The 20003-nt window shown below is 40.8% G+C and overlaps 1 protein-coding gene across 1 annotated transcript in view; it reads left to right on the top strand.

The window, feature by feature from the left end:
- The window catches only part of DNAH1 (dynein axonemal heavy chain 1), a 201851-nt gene that overhangs the window by 178281 nt on the left and 3567 nt on the right, over positions 1-20003 (top strand). Inside the window, exons 61-78 of the mRNA XM_081935349.1 lie at positions 808-927; positions 1539-1688; positions 2529-2689; positions 2833-3058; positions 3147-3342; positions 4963-5114; positions 6572-6768; positions 7196-7340; positions 7938-8096; positions 9400-9531; positions 11333-11503; positions 11910-12089; positions 13143-13319; positions 13953-14123; positions 14597-14727; positions 15947-16091; positions 16389-16595; positions 16703-16937. Of these exons, the coding sequence (XP_081791475.1) occupies positions 808-927; positions 1539-1688; positions 2529-2689; positions 2833-3058; positions 3147-3342; positions 4963-5114; positions 6572-6768; positions 7196-7340; positions 7938-8096; positions 9400-9531; positions 11333-11503; positions 11910-12089; positions 13143-13319; positions 13953-14123; positions 14597-14727; positions 15947-16091; positions 16389-16595; positions 16703-16937 (3055 nt within the window). The remainder of the gene's footprint in view (positions 1-807; positions 928-1538; positions 1689-2528; positions 2690-2832; positions 3059-3146; positions 3343-4962; positions 5115-6571; positions 6769-7195; positions 7341-7937; positions 8097-9399; positions 9532-11332; positions 11504-11909; positions 12090-13142; positions 13320-13952; positions 14124-14596; positions 14728-15946; positions 16092-16388; positions 16596-16702; positions 16938-20003) is intronic.

The raw sequence follows: 20003 nt of genomic DNA, 5'->3' as shown, positions 1-20003 counted from the left end.
TACCACCTCTGGTGTGAATCCTAGAGAGTGATCATACAAAAGAACAATTCAGGGAGATTTTAAAAAGTTTCAGAAATTTTATACATTCTACTTAATTGAAAATATTGAAGAAATTACACTGAGAAGCAGTATTGATGTTGATGCCCTCAGTTATTTGGTATTGTGATTTCCATACCTTCTAGAATTGATGCCTCCTTGAGAGGCTCTATACTGTTATTTCAATATGCCAGCTGGGCATTGATTCATTGGAATAACATCAGATGAATCCTTCGGTACAAAAAATCTCCAATATGGTTTGCTTGGACTTGATCAAGAATAAATCAAAACAAGGAAATAAATTATATTTGGACCATCATAAACCTAAATTATTCATTTTATTCAAAAGATTTGAAGATTAGTTAAGAGATCAGTCTCTCTGTAATATGGACCATTGCAGTATTTCTGGAAAATATGGATGCCTTTTCCTTGGATATATTGTATACTAGAAGCTCTACTGGCTCCTGTCATTCATGTGGACCAGCCAGAGAGTATCTTAACTGAACCTTAACTGAGCATATTCAGTTGTTCGGTTTGAAACAACCTGTCCCACTCAAGAAATAAAAGCTGTGCAGGGACATCTTTAGTTATTCTGTTGTCAATAAAAACTTTACAGTGAATCAAAGGATAACATTACAGTGTGGTGTAAAATTCTACTCATCTTTTTGATTTCTCTTCCATTAGCATGTAATTTACATAATGTGTGTACTTTACAAGATTTAGCTTATCTTGATGCATAGCAAACATGTGTTTTATGTTCTTCGTATGCAGATTGCAGGTTTACCTAATGATACTTTATCTGTGGAAAATGGTATGATTACACAGTTTTCTCAACGCTGGACTCTGTTTATAGATCCACAGGGACAAGCCAACAAATGGATAAAAAACTTGGTAAACCTTCCCTGTTGATATTATTAAACACATTCATTTGTACCAAAGGAGTTTTTCTAGCTTGCATTAAAGGCTTCTTCCTATAAACACTTGTTATTTCTTCCTCTTAAAAAGTTTAACTTACAAATGACAAATCTTACACTAGAAAATTATATTCTGCTATAATTGAACTGCTGATTATTTATAACATATTTTTATTTAACTTTTATCTTCATTTTCATCGTTTTCTTTTTGACTTCCCTAGGTGCAAAAACATGTTCTAGAATTGCTAAGGTAGAAAATCAATTTCAGCTATGTTCAAAGATCATGGTGATGAGAAGCAGTAATATGCAGAGTGACTGTAATTACTTTATTTGCTATAATTTTTCAATTAGTTTACACCTTCTGAAACCAGTCTTCGGAACTTTGCAATAGCATGGTCCCTTATTTCATTCACTATACGTTTGTGTTATGTTCCATGCAATATCAAAATTTACATCAATACATTGATCCTTTCTCTCCACCTACAAACCCATTTTGATCCATGTCTTGTCTTTGTTCCTTTCCACTTGCATAAATCAGTCATCTGATTCTACCTCTACTGAGTTTCTTTGTACTCTGCTGTTTTTCAGGAAAAAGATAGTGGGCTAGATACATGCAAGCTCAGTGACCGGGATTTCCTACGTAGCTTAGAGAATGCCATTCGTTTTGGGAAGCCATTTCTCTTGGAGAACGTAGGGGAAGAACTAGATCCAGCTCTTGAACCTGTGATATTGAAACAGGTGACACCCCCCCCCCCCCGTGTGTGTTTGTGTGTTTATAAGGTTATCAGGAATTGGCTGTTTCTCAGCAGCCACCATTGGATAAGCAGGTCTAAAGTAATGCTGAAATTAGTATAAAACTATATTCCAGTCTCCCCTCACATCTTTAAGGCCAGTTTGCTGGGAGGTAGGTGTGTGTGTGTGTGTGTTTGTGTGTGTGTGTGAGAGAGAGGGAGGGAGGGAGAGAGGGGGAGAGAGAGAGAGAGAGAGAGAGAGAGAGAGAGAATGAATCAAGACTAGAATGTTACATATTGCAGCTGAATTTTGTGCAGAAGGGAATTCCTTATTTTTTTCACTATCTGATATTTTTCTTCATAACAATCTGCTAATATTGTTATTGTACCAAGTAGTTTACAATGAGATAATGGAGTAAAATACAAGGTTCATGCTGAGGCGCACAAATTATCAGTAATCTGCCTCTTATCCGAATAGCTGGGAACCAGGCATTCACTTTTGACCATGAATCTCCACCCCAACCACATAGATTGATTCATCCCAAATGATATTTTCCTCTAAATGAGATGGACAGATCTCACTGTTAAAATTCAGATTTTTAATATCCTAATTTTTACCATTAAAAAAAATAAAGATAAAAGTAAGCATGGAAAACATAGAAAATAAAATTTAAGAAAAATATAAAAGAATAAATGCAGATTAGACTTATTTGCAGCAGTTGCAAACACATGTATTGTCATCCCTTCCCCATTAAGGGATTTAATATCAGAAAATCATGATATTAAAATTAAGTCTTATTGCTCCTGCATCACCTTCTCTCTTTTTCATCTTCCCCTGTTTGTATAGACTTATAAACAGCAGGGCAGCATAGTATTGAAGCTGGGCGACACAGTGATCCCATATCACGATGATTTCAACTTGTACATCACTACCAACCTTCCTAATCCCCATTACACCCCAGAGTTATCAACAAAGCTTACCCTGATTAACTTCACCCTATCTCCCAGGTAATGACAAATTACTCTCTCCTATATTAGATATCGAATCAAACTGTTGCGGTCATTAATGGATAACTAAAATGTTTCTTTTTGTTTTATTTTCATGTTATTCTTTGACCACTCTGCTTAGTTGCTTGCTTACTTAATTACAGTGGCTTAGAGGACCAGTTGCTAGGTCAGGTGGTAGCGGAAGAACGTCCCGACTTAGAAGAAGCCAAGAACCAGCTGATTGTCAGCAATGCCAAGATGCAACAGGAACTGAAGGAAATTGAAGACCAAATTCTGTACCGTCTGAGCTCTTCTGAGGGCAACCCTGTGGATGACCTGGAGCTCATCAAAGTTTTGGAAGCATCCAAATTAAAAGCAGGAGAAATCCAGGTTCTTATTTAGGCTCCCCTCTCAAATCACTTGTTTCTTTTGACTTAAGATACATTTGCAATTCCGTTTGTCTTTCAATCTCCCACAGGCCAAAGTAAAGGCAGCTGAGCAGACCGAGAAAGATATTGATATCACTCGGCTGGAGTATGTCCCTGTGGCTGTCCGCACCCAGATCCTCTTCTTCTGTGTCTCAGACCTGTCCAATGTTGATCCCATGTACCAATATTCCTTGGAGTGGTTCCTCAATATATTTCTAACAGGAATTTCAAACTCGGAGAGAGCAGGTATTTTAAATAACTACTTGTATATAATACCTATCCTTTCCCATCCAGAACGGTGTAGGTCTCTGCATGGTCTGAATAACAATTGATGCATTACATAAGGGACTGAATATTCATATACAGTGCATTCAGAAAGTATTCACCCCTCCCCCTGCATTTTGTCAATTTTCTTATGCTGCAGCCTGATTCTACAGTTGTTGAAATTCTTTCTTCTTCTTCTCAATAATCTATACTCAGTACCCCACTATGGCAAAGCAAAGACAGAATTTTAGAAATGTCTGTAAATTTATTAAAAAGAAAAAACGGAAATATCCCATTAGCATAAGTATTCAAACTCTTTGCAACAAACCCTTGAATTGTAGCTCTGATGCTTCCCTTTTGATCATTGTTGGCATGTTTCTACACCTTGTTTAGCGTCCACCTGTGGTAAATTAAATTGATTGGATATGATTTGGAACGGCAACGCTTCGCTATAGAAGGCCTCACAGCTGACAATGGATACTGTAGCAGAGCAAAAGCAGTGAGGTCAAAGGAACTGCCTGCAGAGTTCAGAGATGGGATTATTAGAATGCACAGATCTGGAGAAGGTTACTATAAAATTTCTGCTGTGCTAAAGGTTCCCAAGAGCATAGTGGCCTCCATAATTCTCAAATGGAAGAAGTTTGGCATAACTCTTCCAAGAGCTGGTTGCCCAGTCAAACTGAGTAATCAGAGGAGAAGGGCCTTAGAAAGAGAGATGACCAAGAACCCAATGGTCACTCTGACTGAGCTCCAGAGATCCTGTTTGGAGATGAGACAGAATTCCAGAACGGCAACCATCACTGCAGCCCTCCATTGATCTGGGATTTATGGCAGAGTGGCTAGATGAAATCCTCTCCTCTGTGCAAAGCACATGAAAGCCCACTTGAAGTTTGCAAAAAAGCCCCTTGAAGGACTCTCAAACTGTGAGGAACAAGATTCTCTGGTCTGATGAAACTAAGATTAAACTGTTTGGCCTCAATTCTAAATGTTATGTCTGGAGGAAAACAGACCTTGCTTACGCCAATGTGATGTTTCAGGTTTTTTTTCTTTTGAATACGTTTACAGACATTTCTAAAATTCTGTTTTCACTTTGTCACTGCAAGGTACTGAGTGTAGACTAATGAGAAAAAATTAATTTCATCAACTGTGGAATAGGCTGCAGCATAACAAAAGTGACAAAAGTGAATGGGTTCTGAAGACTTTCTGAATGCGCTTAATGTCTGTTCGCTCTTCTGCCTCCATTGAAATATTACAAATATTAAGGTATCAGAAGCAATGATGGTGGCTGCATTCAGTCTGCAATATGTGTACTATGTCGACATGGGTGTTTTACGGTGTCTGTTCACATGCTATTTTTTCCCCTCACTATTCTAAAAGCTACCCTTATGATTAAAATTCCAGACGAATAGATTATTTTAAAAAGTTTGGCATCTTCAGCAGTATGAGTTCTCTCCTAAAGGGTTTGTGCATGACCATAAGGATGAGGCCAAACTTCAAAGAACACTCTTGCTTGCATGGACCTTTTTGGATAATAATCTCTCCTAAGACTTTGCTTTAAGTCTGCATCATTTTCTGCATTCTTTTGTGAATTACTGCTTTCAGATACTCTGAAGAAGCGGATTGCAAATATCAATAAGTACCTCACCTTTAGCCTCTACAGCAATGTTTGTCGCAGCCTCTTTGAGAAACATAAGCTCATGTTTGCATTCCTGGTGTGCATCCGGATCATGATGAATGAAGGCAAAATAGACATGGTAAGAATAAGGGCATCTTCTGTTAAGGGCTTATAGATGGCTGTAAAATGCATCTGAACACAAGAATAGGCAGTCTAAGATGGTTAACACATGGAAAACATCCGTTAATATAAATAGTAAATCAGATTATAAACTGGAACCTTCTGGAAGAATATTAGTGAGAAAATAAGAGAGATCTCCTTCACAAATGGCATTCTGAGCTTGAGCCCAGCTACCATGAACTAAGTCTTTAATCTAATTTCTGGCTACAATAGAAGGAATATGTATATGCATTAATAACTGGTCAAGAAGTAATAGTTTCTACTAATCACACAGAGTATAATGTGCTCAGTGGTGGGATCAATGGTGGGTTTCAAAAATTTTTAGAGTCTCTTCTGTAGGTGTGGCCTGCTTTGTGGGAGTGGCTTGCCAGCCATGTGACTGGGTGGGTGTGGCCAACCTGCAGAATGTGGTGAAACTCACTTAACAACGCTCTTGCTTAGCAACCAAAATGTTGGCTCAGAAACATTTGAAGCACGCAAGTCTTAAAGCTGTCAAATTACAAGACCCTTGCACCCCTAACCCTTTAGAAAAAAAAACCCTAGGGGTGTTCAACCTTGACAGCTTTAAGACTTGTGGACTTCAACTCCCAGAATTCCTCCTCCAGTCATGTTGGCTCAGAAACTCAGGCATTGAAATGTGCAAGTCTTAAAGCTGTCAAGTTACAAGACCCTTGCACCCCTAACCCTTTAGAAAAAAAACCCCAGGGGTGTTCAAACTTGACAGCTTTAAGACTAGTGGACTTCAACTCCCAGAATTCCTCCTCTCGCTCTTCATCTTGATGTTGAGCGGATGGGCGGGGGGAGGGAGCTGGAACCGGTTCTAAACGGCACTGTAGATTTGAGGAACCTCTTCTGTAGAAGAGGTTAGAACTGGCAGGAACCCACCCCTGGGTGAGATTCAAATAATGTAACCATCGGTTCTCTGCCCTAATGACCAGCTGGGTAGGTGGCCTTGGTGGTCATGTGTCTGGGTGGGCGTGGCCAACTCAATGTCACTCACATCGATGGGCGTTTCGCCTTCGCTGTTACAATGTAATAAAGGTTAACCGGAGAGGCAGTTTCTGTAAGCAGGGCAATAAAGATTAGGCTAGAAACAACACCAGAATGTTTCCTTCCCTTACAGGATTAGCCCTGTAAAGTGCAAAAAAACCCAACAAAATAAGATTTCTTCCAACAACCGGTTCTCCAAATTGCTCTCGAACAGGTGCGAACTGGCTGAATCCCACCACTGAATGTGCTCTATAAAAAGTTTTATAAATGTTTAGATTTATAGGATCAAAAAGAGAACATTTCCATATATTTATGCTACAGAGGTGAATGCAAAGACCAAAAATGAGTATAATAAACAATTGTCACTCACAACAAACCTTCACACACAGGCAACCCTCTATATCTTTTTCTAATTTCAACGCACAGGAGGAATGGCGTTACCTTATTTCTGGTGGCACTATAAAGATCATGCGAGATAATCCAGCTCCGGCCTGGCTATATGAAAGAGCATGGAATGATATCCTGGCCTTAACCAACTTGCATAATTTCTCCTCATTTGCAGATGACTTTGTGGCAAACCTGTCTGGGTTTCGCACAATTTTTGACAGTGCTGAACCTCACAGGTAATTTTACTTTCAATCTTCAGATTTGCTACATTTGCCAGTAACACTATCGTTTAACACTAGTTCAAATTAAGGTACCCCTTGCGTTAAGTGTGATTTCTGTTAACTTCAAGAACATAGTTACGGGTTTTTCTGACAGTAATATAAATGTGTTTTACTGCCATGTCTCCCAGAGTAGAATTGCAATTTTCCAATCTAATCTACCAAGCAAGATTCCCTGACAGTCCCATAATCAGGTCTGATCCTGCTAAACTTTCTGAGATCAGCCATACTAGGCCAGCACATAGCTCGTGTATGCGGTGGTTATTCTTAATTAAAATCCATTTACGATAGTAATTATGTTCAGAAAAGCACTTGAGAAATGTCATCCGGTGGTCAACCCTTGTCTTTAGTCTAGACCTAACGTAAGCCCTTCTATTTTTTGCAGGGAGCCTCTGCCAGGCATATGGGACACCGAGCTGGATTCTTTTCAAAAACTGTTAGTCCTGCGCTGTCTGCGAGGGGACAAAGTCACCAATGCGATGCAGGATTTTGTGGCTGCTAACTTGGGGCAGAGCTTTATTGAACCACAGGTAGCCAATAGTGCTTAATCACATACACAGAGGCTGAACAGCAGAGGTGACAGAAATTTTGGTTGACAAGACTTTGGCCTCCTGTTCTGGTCCCGTGTCTCTCTTTCCTTGCCCAGCCTTCCTCCTCCCAATAGATGAAAGCACTGGAAGAAGTTCTGAGCCCATGATGGGGAGCCTATGGCACGTGTGCCACAGGTGGCATGCGGAGCCATTTGTTAGGGCATGTGAGGCGTTGCCTTGTCAGCTCCAGCATGCACTGGCCAGCTGACTTCGGCCTTCGTTTTTGGCTGGTTTTTTGCCCTCCAGAGGGCCTCCAAGGGGGCGGGGAGGGCATTTTCGCCCTCTCCAGGCTGGTAGAAAGCCTCTGGAGCCTTGGGAGGGCGAAAAATGGGTCCATCGCGTGCCAAAAGTGGGGGGACAGCAGGGGTCGCATGCGCAAGAGCGGGGGGGTGTCGCATGCATAGAATTATGGCTGTGGCCACGCCCACTCACAACCCCCTGCACTCCTCCCGCTTTTGGCACACGATGGCCAAAAGGATAGCCATCACTATTCTAGGCAATAACAGTAAACAAGTAACTCTTTTTTATATATTTCAGACTGCAAACCTCTCGGTGGTCTTTAAGGAGTCTACTTCTACCACCCCGTTGATATTCGTCCTCTCTCCAGGCACAGACCCAGCTGCCGATCTTTATAAATTTGCTGAAGAAATGAAGTTTTCCAAGAAACTCTCAGCAATTTCTCTTGGACAGGGACAAGTAAGAGCTCACACGGAAGCGCTTACCCTTTCAAGCAAACTTACAGGTCCAGACCGGGTTATGTTCATCCTCTGAAAGGCTGTATAAAATATACTCCTGCCACAATCGGGTTTCTATAAGCTCCAGGCAGGCTCAGAGGCACCTGTGATTCTTCAGGTGTCAAAGAGACTCTGGGCCAAGTGATGTTTGAATCCATTTCTTTCCCCAGCATTATGTACTGACTTTTTACAGGTAGTCCTCAACTTATGACCGCAGTTGAGCCCAACATTTCTGTTGTTAAGCGAATGTTGTCCTATTTCATGACCTTTCCTGACACAGTTAGAATATTCTAGAATAGAATAAAATAACAGAGTTGGAAGGGACCTTGGAGGTCCTCTAGTCCAACTCCTTGCTTAGGCAGGAAACCCTACACCACTTCAGACAAAGTTGTCAAGTGAACTGTTGCAGGTGTTAAGTTGGCCACACAATTGTTCAATTGACCTTGCTTGTCAGAAGGTCTTAAAAGAGGATCATATGACCCCAGGACAATGCAACCGTCACAAACATGCGTCAGTTGCCAAGCATCTGAATTTTCATCACGTCACCATGGGGATGCTGCAATGGTCATAAGTGTGAAAAACGGTCACAAGGCACTTTTTTCAGTGGCGCTGTAACACTTAACTAAACACTCGAACACTTACTAAATGAATTGTAAGTATAAGAACGCCTGTACTTTTGCTGTAGTTCAGGCTAATTTGATACATTCTCCAAAAACAACTTGATGTATAGCTAATCATTCTCTGATATCACAGCTTAATTTAGAATACAGAGGATAGTTTGTTATTATTATTCTGAAGCGATTGGGTACCAAAAATCTTTCCTATCTATTAGAAAACACCACACTGTGTACTGGTAGGTTTCAGTTCTATTTAGTGCCTGGACTGAAACTATTTTGGTTTCCTTTAGCCAACACTTTATGCTTTCCTCCGCTTTCTAATAAATGTAACTGCACAAAATCTTTGAAAGCTAAGAAGCCCCTCTTGTTGAATTTTCTTCTCCTAGTCATAGATTTGGAGAATTAGCATGCCCCCACCCGAATTGTACCTGATGATATAATATTCTGTGTCATTGGTTTTGTTTTTATTCTTTTTATGTTTATATTAAGTCAGTAAAAAGGCAAAGGGAAAAAATAAACTGTACTTAAAATTGTAAAGAATTGGGGGGAGGGAGGGATGTGCTTATCCTTCCAATGGTGAAGAACAAGTCACGGTGTGTATGGTGGGAAGCCGTGCGCTTTGCTCAGATGTCAGTCTCTGTTATTTAGGGACCACGAGCAGAAGCCATGATGCGCAGTGCTATGGAGCGAGGGAAGTGGATCTTCTTTCAAAATTGCCACTTGGCTCCAAGCTGGATGCCTTCTTTGGAGAGACTCATTGAAGGCATTAACCCTGATAAGGTGAGATGCATATGGACTTAAACTGCCTCTCTTTAATAGTTTAGCATTGAAAATAAGTTTCCCCTCATTTGGGAAGATTGTGCCCCGCACTTCAAGGCTGAAGGGGGAGCGCTGCAAATACCTGTGCTCCAGTGGTGGGTTTCAAAATTTTTTGGAACCTACTCTGTGGGTGTGGCCTGCTTTGTGGGAGTGGCTTGCCAGCCATGTGACCAGGTGGGAGTGGCTTGCCGGCCATGTGACCGGGTGGGAGTGGCTTGCCAGCCATGTGACCGGGTGGGAGTGGCTTGCTGGCCATGTGACCGGGTGGGAGTGGGATGTTAGAAGATCCCAAGTGAAGTTAGAAAGGCTGGGTCCCAAACCGAGCTGGCTTAACTGGGATAGGGAGAATAGCGGGTAGAGGTTCACCAAGGACCCTCCTCTCCTTTCCCCTCCTGAGATCGCTGCCTTTCCCCCCAAAAGCAGAGGGCGTCAGTATTTAGAGAGAGCGTCTCCCAATTTCCCCCCTTTGTGTGTCACTCTTTCTCTCTCTCTCTTCCTCCCCCCGTTTCTGAGCCATTGGGGGAGGGCAGAGGGAGAGAGAGAGACGGATTGAAGGGCGCAAAGATGGGGGCGTCCCATTTTGAGAAGCCTCCCTTCGCAAAAGATCACTGAGAGGAGGAGCGGGAGGATTCCCCACCCCACTCAGCGCTGTTTTCGATGTGAGGCTTTCCCCCCCTCTCAGAACTGTTTCCCTTCGCAAAAGATCGCTGACAGGAGGAACGGGAGGATTCCCCACCCCACTCAGTGGGGGGGGGGGGAGTGAGCAATGGAGCGGCTTCTGGACGGGCGGGGGAGAGCAAGTGAGTGACACGGCCGGGTCAGGAACTTACTTCCGGGTTCATTGACCAACAGGCTCGCCCGAACCAGTGCGAACCAGCAGGAACCCACCACTGCTGTGCTCACTGCTGTCCCCCCCCCCATACTTTAATTTGATGTCAAAATTTGTAACAGCTTTTTTGCAGGGATAAGAGAAGTTGCAAAGATTTTGACAATTTAAACTGACATTATTACGGAGAAAGAAACAGAAATTTCTACTCTATTATCTCTGTGTGTTTGCCTAGTGTAGAAAGATTGCTTATTGCTGACCTAGGCACAGAAACTCTGATTTTATATTTCTTGTTCCCAGAATGAAAACGGTTTTCTTCCAAAGGTTGGACAGTGTTAATAAATATTCTTCTTCAATCATTGGTTGCTAACCCAATGTATATTTTCAGTAAGAAAATAAAATATATCCAAACCTATCCCTAGAACAGGGGTATCAAACTCAATTTTATTGAGAGCCGCAACAGGATTGTGTTGGAACTCGGAGCCCAGGGTGGGCGTGGCCAGCTCAATGTCAGTCATGTTATGGGTGCTTGTGGTGGCCCAATCGCTCTGCCAGTGAAAAGGGGCTCCCAACTGCATTTTCACAGGCAGAAGCACCATAGGCCGGTCCTTCGCTGTTTCCATGGTGGTCCCGCAGACCAGATCTAAATACCCCATGGCAGTATCTGCCCCCTAGTCCTTAAGTTTGACACCCCTGCCCTAGAAGGCTAGGAAAACTATTCCAATCTATTTTTTAGACCTTTCCATGCTTTCTAAAATAGGAGAAATTATTTAGGATGAATAACTTATTTTATTTCCCACTAAAGAGAAACATTTATATATGTCTGTTCAACAAGGACTTTTCTGATGAGAGAGAAAGTGGATTCCAGTAGAAAAATTACTTTCTAAAAGTTTGGTTTCAGGTTACTGATGTCCTGCATCCATTTTTCTGGTTCAGGTACACCGAGATTTCCGACTTTGGTTGACCAGTTTGCCAAGTAACAAGTTTCCAGTGTCCATCCTCCAGAATGGATCCAAGATGACCATTGAGCCCCCTCGAGGAGTTAAAGCTAACCTGCTGAAGTCTTACAGTAGCCTGAGCAATGATTTCTTGAACTCCTGTATCAAAGTAAGGAATCCTATCCTTCCCTACTCCTAGACTCCTCCTCCCCTCCCAAAAAAACCCCTTAGTGCTCTCTTCCTTTCACAACTTTGGTTTACCCAGAACAGGTTCAGTGTTTCTTGCATCTGCTGTTGTGGAAGTAATACATAGAATACAGAGGAATTCTTGGTCCTGTTCTCATTCGAACCTTTCATTATTATTTCCCTATTTCTCCTTTGTCAACAGTTTATCCTCATGGAAGTATATTCCTTTGTTTGGAATGGAGTTCAGAAAAAGGCATTTACCCTTTCATTCTACAAAGTCTGAAATAGGCACTAAAAAAAAACCCCAACCTAAACATTCATATGCATGCACCATAACATTTTAGTTGTGGCTTTTTAGAATCACAAGAGATGTTGTTTGTGTTTTGCAGGTTAGCGAATTCAAATCCTTGCTCCTTTCTCTTTGCCTGTTCCATGGCAATGCACTAGAAAGGAGAAAGTTTGGGCCACTGGGTTTCAATATTCCGTATGAGTTCACCGATGGAGATCTGCGCATTTGCATCAGCCAGCTGAAAATGTTTCTGGATGAATATGAAGAAATCCCTTACAAGGTAGGCTCCCTAGGCTTGCAAAGGGTGAAATGAAGCAGAAGCATGAGAATTTACGAAGCGAAAAGTTTGTCCTATTTCTGAATCCAGCTGGATCTTTTGCAGAAACATAACTTGTTTAGCTATGTACTATTTTTTTCTTTATCTTACTTAAGATGTTTGGTTTGTAGCACTTCAGGCTAATAAAATCAAGAAATGGTGCAATAAAAGTGTATACGGAATGCAGGTGCTATTCCCTACCTAATGGAATAATGCTTTTCTTTCTACCTCAAGAGATAGCAAAAATGATTAAATAGTGCCTCCGTGAATTTGTAAAAAAATAAACAAATAAATGAAATAGTGCAATAAAATGGGTAGCTTGGGGAAATTAAGAAAAGTAGTATTTTTAAAAAAAAACTTCTGCAAATGTTGCAACCATTGTACTAGGGAAGCACCACAGGTAGCCTTAGCTGAGATTAGAGAACTAGATCTTGGAAAATGCAGGAACTCTTTAATTTAATGTTGATTGCTTTGAAATAGCTATAATTATAATTATGAATGCTATAACCAAATGTGCAAGTTTTCAGGTAGGCAATATAGCAATAAACAGTGATTATTAATCAACATTATATGAAGTCAGGCTGCCTTATAACTTCTAAAGCCATTTCTGACAAGAACAAAATAATATTTGCTTAATAACACGGAGGTAGAGTAGCGTTTGAGATATTTGATTGTGATTTGAGCAAATCGACCGGGCGCTGCAAGAGACTTCTGAGTTTTCAACTGGAATTCAATGTTGTGGGAATCTGGCTGGCATATTTTCCTTTTTGGAAGAGGTCCTAGGTAGATGAAATGTGCAGCAAAGTTGACCTGCACGTATGTGTATGATGATGCTTTAACTTTGTAAATAGTGTTGTTTTTTTTCAAAATATAGAAAATCTGTCTGGTGAGACCTGCCTAGAAAAAGGATCTGCTGATTTGCTGTATATTGAATTTTATTGTTAACTGGTGAGGTTTTTGTTTGAAAATATTGGCTATAACTACGATCAATGCTTTCTGTGCTCTGGTGCTTTGCAGGTTTTGAAGTACACTGCTGGTGAAATTAATTACGGAGGCCGAGTGACTGATGATTGGGACAGACGCTGCATTATGAACGTTTTGGAAGATTTCTATAATCCAAGTGTTCTAAATGCAGAGTTTTCTTATTCTGATTCTGGAATCTACAAGCAGATAAATACCTCTTATGACCTCAATGTAAGTTAAAGAAAAAAAAATAGACAAACTGACCTTGTCTAAGCCCAAATGACTAAAGAGAGTCAGATCCCAATAATAGAACAGAAAATTACTGAGAAATCCTAGAACTGAAGGGGTGATTGGAAGTAAAAAAAACAACAACAACCACAGACAAACCACTTGGAAATTTAGGCGAGATGGGCAACTTATTTGTTCAATAAATAAATAAATAACAGAGAATCCCCTTCCATGTGGTTGCCAAGGGAATCTGTATGGATGTTTGTAAAAATCCTAGGAGTCCAGCCTAACTGGAGCAAAGCTTTTTTATAATGCTATGCAGAAAATTAAGTTTGTTCCTTTAAGTCTACATAGTTTGAATTATAGGTTCAAAAAGATTTTTGTCTGTCCAAGCTTTCAAACGGTTAAGCTCCCATTTGAAAGCTTCTTCCAATGTATAAATTTTAATTAAAACTAGGGTGACCAGCCTAACCATTTGTCCTCATGTCACATTCAGGTGCGTATCTTGGTTGATTAGCTGTGCCGGAAACACACACTATCACACTTACTGAGCAGCTTATTTCATTTCTGCCTTGTCTATTAAAAATATTCATTCTTCTCCTTCCATCTTGACTTGTTTCCATCCCCCTCCCCAAGGGGTACATCCAGTACATCAAGACCCTTCCCCTTAATGATATGCCAGAAATCTTTGGATTGCATGACAATGCCAACATCACCTTTGCTCAGAATGAGACCTACGCACTGCTTGCTGCAATTATCCAGCTTCAGCCAAAGACTTCAGCTGCAGGAGGACAAAGCAGGGAGGAGGTTTGTAAACTTGTTTTGTACGGCTGGGAAGAGAGGACTGACAAGTAAGAGGCCATACATGTGTAGTAGTGTCAGAAGCCAGAGTTTAAGTAAAATGTTGCTTCCAGTGACAGATAGCTGAGGTGTATGACAGACACAGCTCTTGGACATGACTGAAGAATTATGCAATGAAATTATTCAACATGACTTGCATAATTTTTCAGTGTTCAATATTTACTGTTTCTTTGAAATGCAGCCCCTGGTCGTAGGATCCCATGTTTTAAGAACCTATACAAATTCTAGGTTGAAATTCTAGAAATCAACTCATTGCTACTGAAGGAGGAAACAGAGGGATAGGTTATATGACCCTAAAGCCCAGTTGCAATTCTGAATGTAATCTAGATAATCTCATTTCCTTTTGAGGAAAACTCTTCCTGTCATCCAACCCTGAGATTCCTCTGACATTTTCTGCCACAATTTTGTCTGTTGTCTAGATTGTAGAGGAGACCTCAAATGATATATTGCAGAAAGTACCTCAGCCCATTGACTTGCACGAAGTGTTGCTGAAATATCCTGTGCTGTATGAGGAATCTATGAATACTGTTCTGACACAGGAGGTGATCAGGTACAGTCCACGCATTCATTGTGCTTTCTGTATTTGGATAAAATTGTCAATTAAAACTACCAAAGGAATCATAGAATCATCAGGCTGGAAACGTCTTCCAAGATCTTCTAGTCCACAGCAGGAGTCCTTATACCAGTAATGGCTAATCTTTTGTTCCTCATGTGCCGAAATTGAGCACTTGTCTGTCCACCCATAATGCAATTTAGCAACCAGTTCTCTGCCTGGTTGCTGGGTGGGCGTGGCCCTGTTGGGTGTGGCCTACTTGACCTCCTGCACCACGACGAGGAGGGGGTGTTTTCGCCCTCCCCAGGCTCGGGAGGCTTTCCTTGAGGGCGAAAATGGCCTCCCCCGGGCTCTGGGCTCCGGAGGCCCTACAGAGGCCAGAAATGTGCCCAGACAGGGCTCTGTGTGCCACCTGTGACACGCGCACCATAGGTTCTCCATCACGGCCTTATACCACCCTGCATAGGTGGTTGTCTAATCTTTTCTTGAAAACCTCCAGTGATGGAGCACACATGACTCTTTACCCCATTTCTGACTGGGGTCTGCCCTCTGCAGACTTTCTCTGCTTTGCTCAGAATGAAAAAAAAAACATGGTTCCATCTTTTGAGTCTCCAGGCATATGGAAAAGTAGTAGAGCTGCTGTTGCTATGCCTGATGCTCCCTCTGGTTCCCATGCCATGGAACTCGATGCTCAAGAAAGAAAAAAATCCCTTCATGTTGCCTACACAAAATATTCACTGAGCAATTATCTGAGATAGTAGAAAAATGGTGATGATGGTGAAAATTGCAGTATAAGTTGGAACGGTTTCCAAAATCAGACTCTTTTTATGAATTGATCCATAGTATGGAGGGATTATTTTCTGTAGCCATATATCAACACAGTCTGATCTGAGACCCAATATTCCCCATAATGTATAACTCTTATGAAGCACCACAGTACTGTAGTTAACTGAAACTGAATCTACAGATTGAAACTTGTTTTCTATCCATTTGGCTTCTCTGGACAGCTGCATATATTTGCAACTGAATGCTGTCAGAGCTTATTGTGTGTCCTGCTGATATATAAAGACCCACATGTAGCTCTGATTCTGTGACAGTTATACAAAAGTTCGGAGAATCTTAAAAGAATGTGAAAATGCATAGAATTTCAATGAAGTACATTGGGAGTTAACATTAATAGATTAATTTGCTTTGAAATTATCTTGCTTTTGAACAGATACAACCGTTTGCTACAAGTAATTGCACAGAGTCTAAAAGATCTGCTCAAAGCTCTTAAAGGCTTAGTAGTAATGTCTTCCCAGCTGGAGTTGATGTCCAACAGCCTGTACAACAACGCTGTCCCAGAGATGTGGAAGAGTAAGGTAAATACTAAGCAGTGTTTTCATAGGTACAGCAATTTCTGTATTCATGAAGTCATCCTATAAAAATGCTCTCATTCCAGTTTCCAGCTGTGGTGGTTGATCGGATATTTTAAAGGTGCACAAAATCAGACTATATATCATGCACAAACCAAGGCAGAACAAACTTGATAAAAGTCACTTCGAGAGTTATTTTTATTGCTTGTCTCATAACCGCAAATGTTCAAATATTGAGAAAGAAACACACTTGCTTAAAGGTCAGTTTATTGAAAAAGTGCTTTGCCTTTTGTCTTGCCATAGGCATATCCGTCTCTGAAGCCCTTGGCCTCCTGGGTGAATGACCTGCTTCTTCGCATTGACTTCTTGCATAAATGGATTGCTAAAGGAATACCACCAGTTTTCTGGATCAGTGGCTTCTTCTTCCCACAAGCTTTTCTAACAGGAACATTACAGAACTTCGCTAGAAAGTCCGTGATATCTATAGACACCATCTCTTTTGACTTCAAGGTCAGTGACGCTATCAATAACTACCTCAAAGAACCTACTCACATATCACTCAAAATGCAGGTGTTAAAAATATAAATTACAATACAATTTCTACTTTCCCAATTAAGGTACTGAGGGAATCTGTGAGTGAACTCACTGAGCGTCCTGAGGTGGGATGTTACATCCATGGCTTATTTCTAGAAGGGGCTCGATGGGACCCTATATTATTTGAGTTAATGGAATCCAAGCCTAAGGAACTCTACACAGAGATGGCTGTCCTTTGGCTAGTCCCTATCCCCAACCGCAAGACTCCGACCACAGGGATGTATCTGTGTCCCATTTACAAGACTCTCACTCGGGCAGGTAAGAATTTTTTTTGCTTCAGAGGCGCAAGGCATGCAGTCTGCTAGTGTGCCTAAGCTCTTTTTTGCCTTTGTGTTAAAGGAGCAAAATGGGAATGGTAAGCCTCACGCATTGCAAAGCTTCATCAGGTGTATTTTTAGACAGATTTCTAATTAGTTTATGATATGAGAGGAAGAGACTTACTCATATGAAAAACTGGATTAGGATACAGAATAGGCCAACATGCAATTGTAATTATTCTCTTCCTCTCTAGCAGGAAGAAAACTCCAAAACAAGCAAGGAACAGGTCTGATAGCACAGGGCTATCAATAACTGTCTGGCTCAGCATTTGAACTGATATATCAAGCAAACATTTCTGTTGCAAATGAAGCACTTAGCACAGTTGTGGTATTAAAAATAGTCGCCTCTAACTAGGCAATTAACATATCTCAACATTTACCCTCTTCTTGCTCTCTCTCCCTCTCCTGCACACACACAATTTTGCAGTTGCTTGGTGATCTATATTTATTCTGAGTTGATTTGTTTTTGTGAAATACTGAGTATTGCTAAGAAAAACATGCCAGATATTAGTCACTTACCAAGAAGATTCCTTAGGGTTTGAAGTGAAGGAGACAATTTAAGTTCAAATTAAATTATGCTGCCCAAGAATGTAGGGAATCATGTGGCTAAATTAAAGATCAGTACTATGTTAGCTCTCCTCATACTCCTTTCAGTTTTTATTCATAGCCAAGCTTTGAAGAGACTTTTAAGGAAGCCATAGAACAAAGAAGTGTGAAGAGATACTTTACTCATTCCCAAATGGTGGGTTTGAATTAATGTTAGTCTCAGAGAGCATAGCCTTCAATCAGTGGTGGATTTCAAAAAAAAATTAGAACCTCTTCTGTAGGTGTGGCCTGCTTTGTGGGAGTGGCTTGCTGGCCATGTGACTGGGTGGGCGTGGCCAACTTGTAAAATGTAGAGAAACTCACTTAACAACACTCTTGCTTAGCAACCAAAATGTTGGCTCAGAAACTCTGGCAGTTGAAGCACGCAAATCTTAAAGCTATCAAGTTACAAGACCCTTGCACCCCTAACCCTTTAGAAAAAAAAACCCAAGGGTGTTCAAACTTGACAGCTTTAAGACTTGTGGACTTCAACTCCCAGAATTCCTCCTCCAGTCATGTTGGCTCAGGAACTCTGGCATTGAAGTGTGCAAGTCTTAAAGCTGTCAAGTTACAAGACCCTTGCACCCCTAACCCTTTAGAAAAAAAACCCGGGGTGTTCAAACTTGACAGCTTTAAGACTTGTGGACTTCAACTCCCAGAATTCCTCCTCTCGCTCTTCATCTTGATGATGTGCGGACGGGCAGGGGGAGGGAGCTGGAACCGGTTCTAAACGGCACTGTAGATTTGTGGAACCTCTTCTATAGAAGAGGTTAGAACTGGCAGGAACCCACCCCTGCCTTCAATGCTTTCTTTGCACCATTGTGGAAGGAATGGTAAATTATCTGTGTTTTGTTCATTACTTGGTGTTTGGAGGCATCCAAATATTGGAGATACGTAAGCTAAGTTTCCCATAGAATGGAAATGGCTAATTGACCCTAATGAAGCAGCTTGCCTTACATTGGCCTCTTTTATAGAAACATGTAAGTGTGAAAGCTTAAGACTTTCCAGTTTATTAGTGATGTACATATAAACATTGCTGTGGACCTGGTTATTGTTCCAGAGGAGAATGCAATGATTCAAGAGGGCTTGGCCACTTTTGGCTTTCTTATGGTGTGCAGGCTTTCAGCCCTTTGGCTAAGGTGGTACTTAAAAAGGTCGTGCTAAAGGAGACCAGGATTTCTAGACTTGTTTCACAAAAGATGTTTGAGTAGGATGTAATGCGTTGCGTGAATCTATTCTGATGGTCTGTAATATATATTGGGTAGTGTTTAGTGGTCAGAATATAACTGATTTATGCCACAATCGTGTATGAAGGCTTAGGGTAGATTAAGTATATAATGCAATCCTGAAATCTGTAAAAAAACCTCTGCTACTTTTTGGAAGAGGAGCTATATTGTTAGCATACCTGAGTTATTTTGAAAAATACAAAACTATTTGCTGTCAATTCAGATTTGCTCATCCTGGGTATTTGAAATAGAGCCTCCTGAGTTTTAAAATCCATGTTTCTATGACTGCTAAAGTTCAAACCGGGTGGCCATAAGGAACATTTACAAACATTTATTTATTTATGAACTATACTTACATGCCACCTGCTTCTAGAAGCTCTAGGAAGCGAACATTAAATGGTTTCAAAATCCTCAATTCAAAAAACATACAGAAACAGAAGCCATACAAACAGGTCAGTACTAATTTCAGATTTAGAATTTCTTTGCTACTATTGTCCATTTAGAAGAAGATTCAGGGTAGAATATAATCTGATGGAATATTTGCCTGGTTTGGGAAGAATCAAAGATAGGTCTAAAGGATAAGATATTTGTTACTTTTTTTAAAAAATGGCTGTTTAAAATCAACTGACACAGGAAAGTGTTTCCTGGAGCACCAGTATCTGACACTTTCCATGTAGTCTTATAAATTGTGGCTGGAAGATTTTTTTTTTTTTTTTTTTTTTTTGCTGTGCCCATTATAGATATGGCAATACATATAGTACTGTAGCCATTCCAGATTAGGCAGTGGATTGATCCTAATCTAATAATTGCAAAGGAAATAGGAGAATTAAGGGATTTTGAAGAACTGTAGATGGCAAGGCCAGTGTGAAGAACTACAGTAATTAATTTTGCTCTGGCCTTCCTCAAACTTTAGTATTAATAGAAAAAGGAAGAAATCTATAAAGGAGTCCTTTGGATCTAGAAAATGAAACCATATTTTGACCCTCTGCTTTCAGACTCTGCAAATGAGTAAATCAAGATGTACAATTTTTTGGCAGATGCAAATACGGCACATTTTGGGGCCCCAAAGCAATTCAGTCAGAGCCAGTTTGTTGTGGTGATTAAGGCAACAGACTAGAAATCAGGAAACTTTGAGTTCTAGTCGTACCTTAGGCATAAAGCCATCTGGAAGACCTTGAGCCAGCCAATCTCTCTTA

The sequence above is a fragment of the Natrix helvetica genome (assembly GCF_964273705.1).
Source record: "Natrix helvetica genome assembly, chromosome: 1".
Taxonomy (NCBI): domain Eukaryota; kingdom Metazoa; phylum Chordata; class Lepidosauria; order Squamata; family Natricidae; genus Natrix; species Natrix helvetica.
This window is presented reverse-complemented; position numbering and strand designations above follow the sequence as displayed.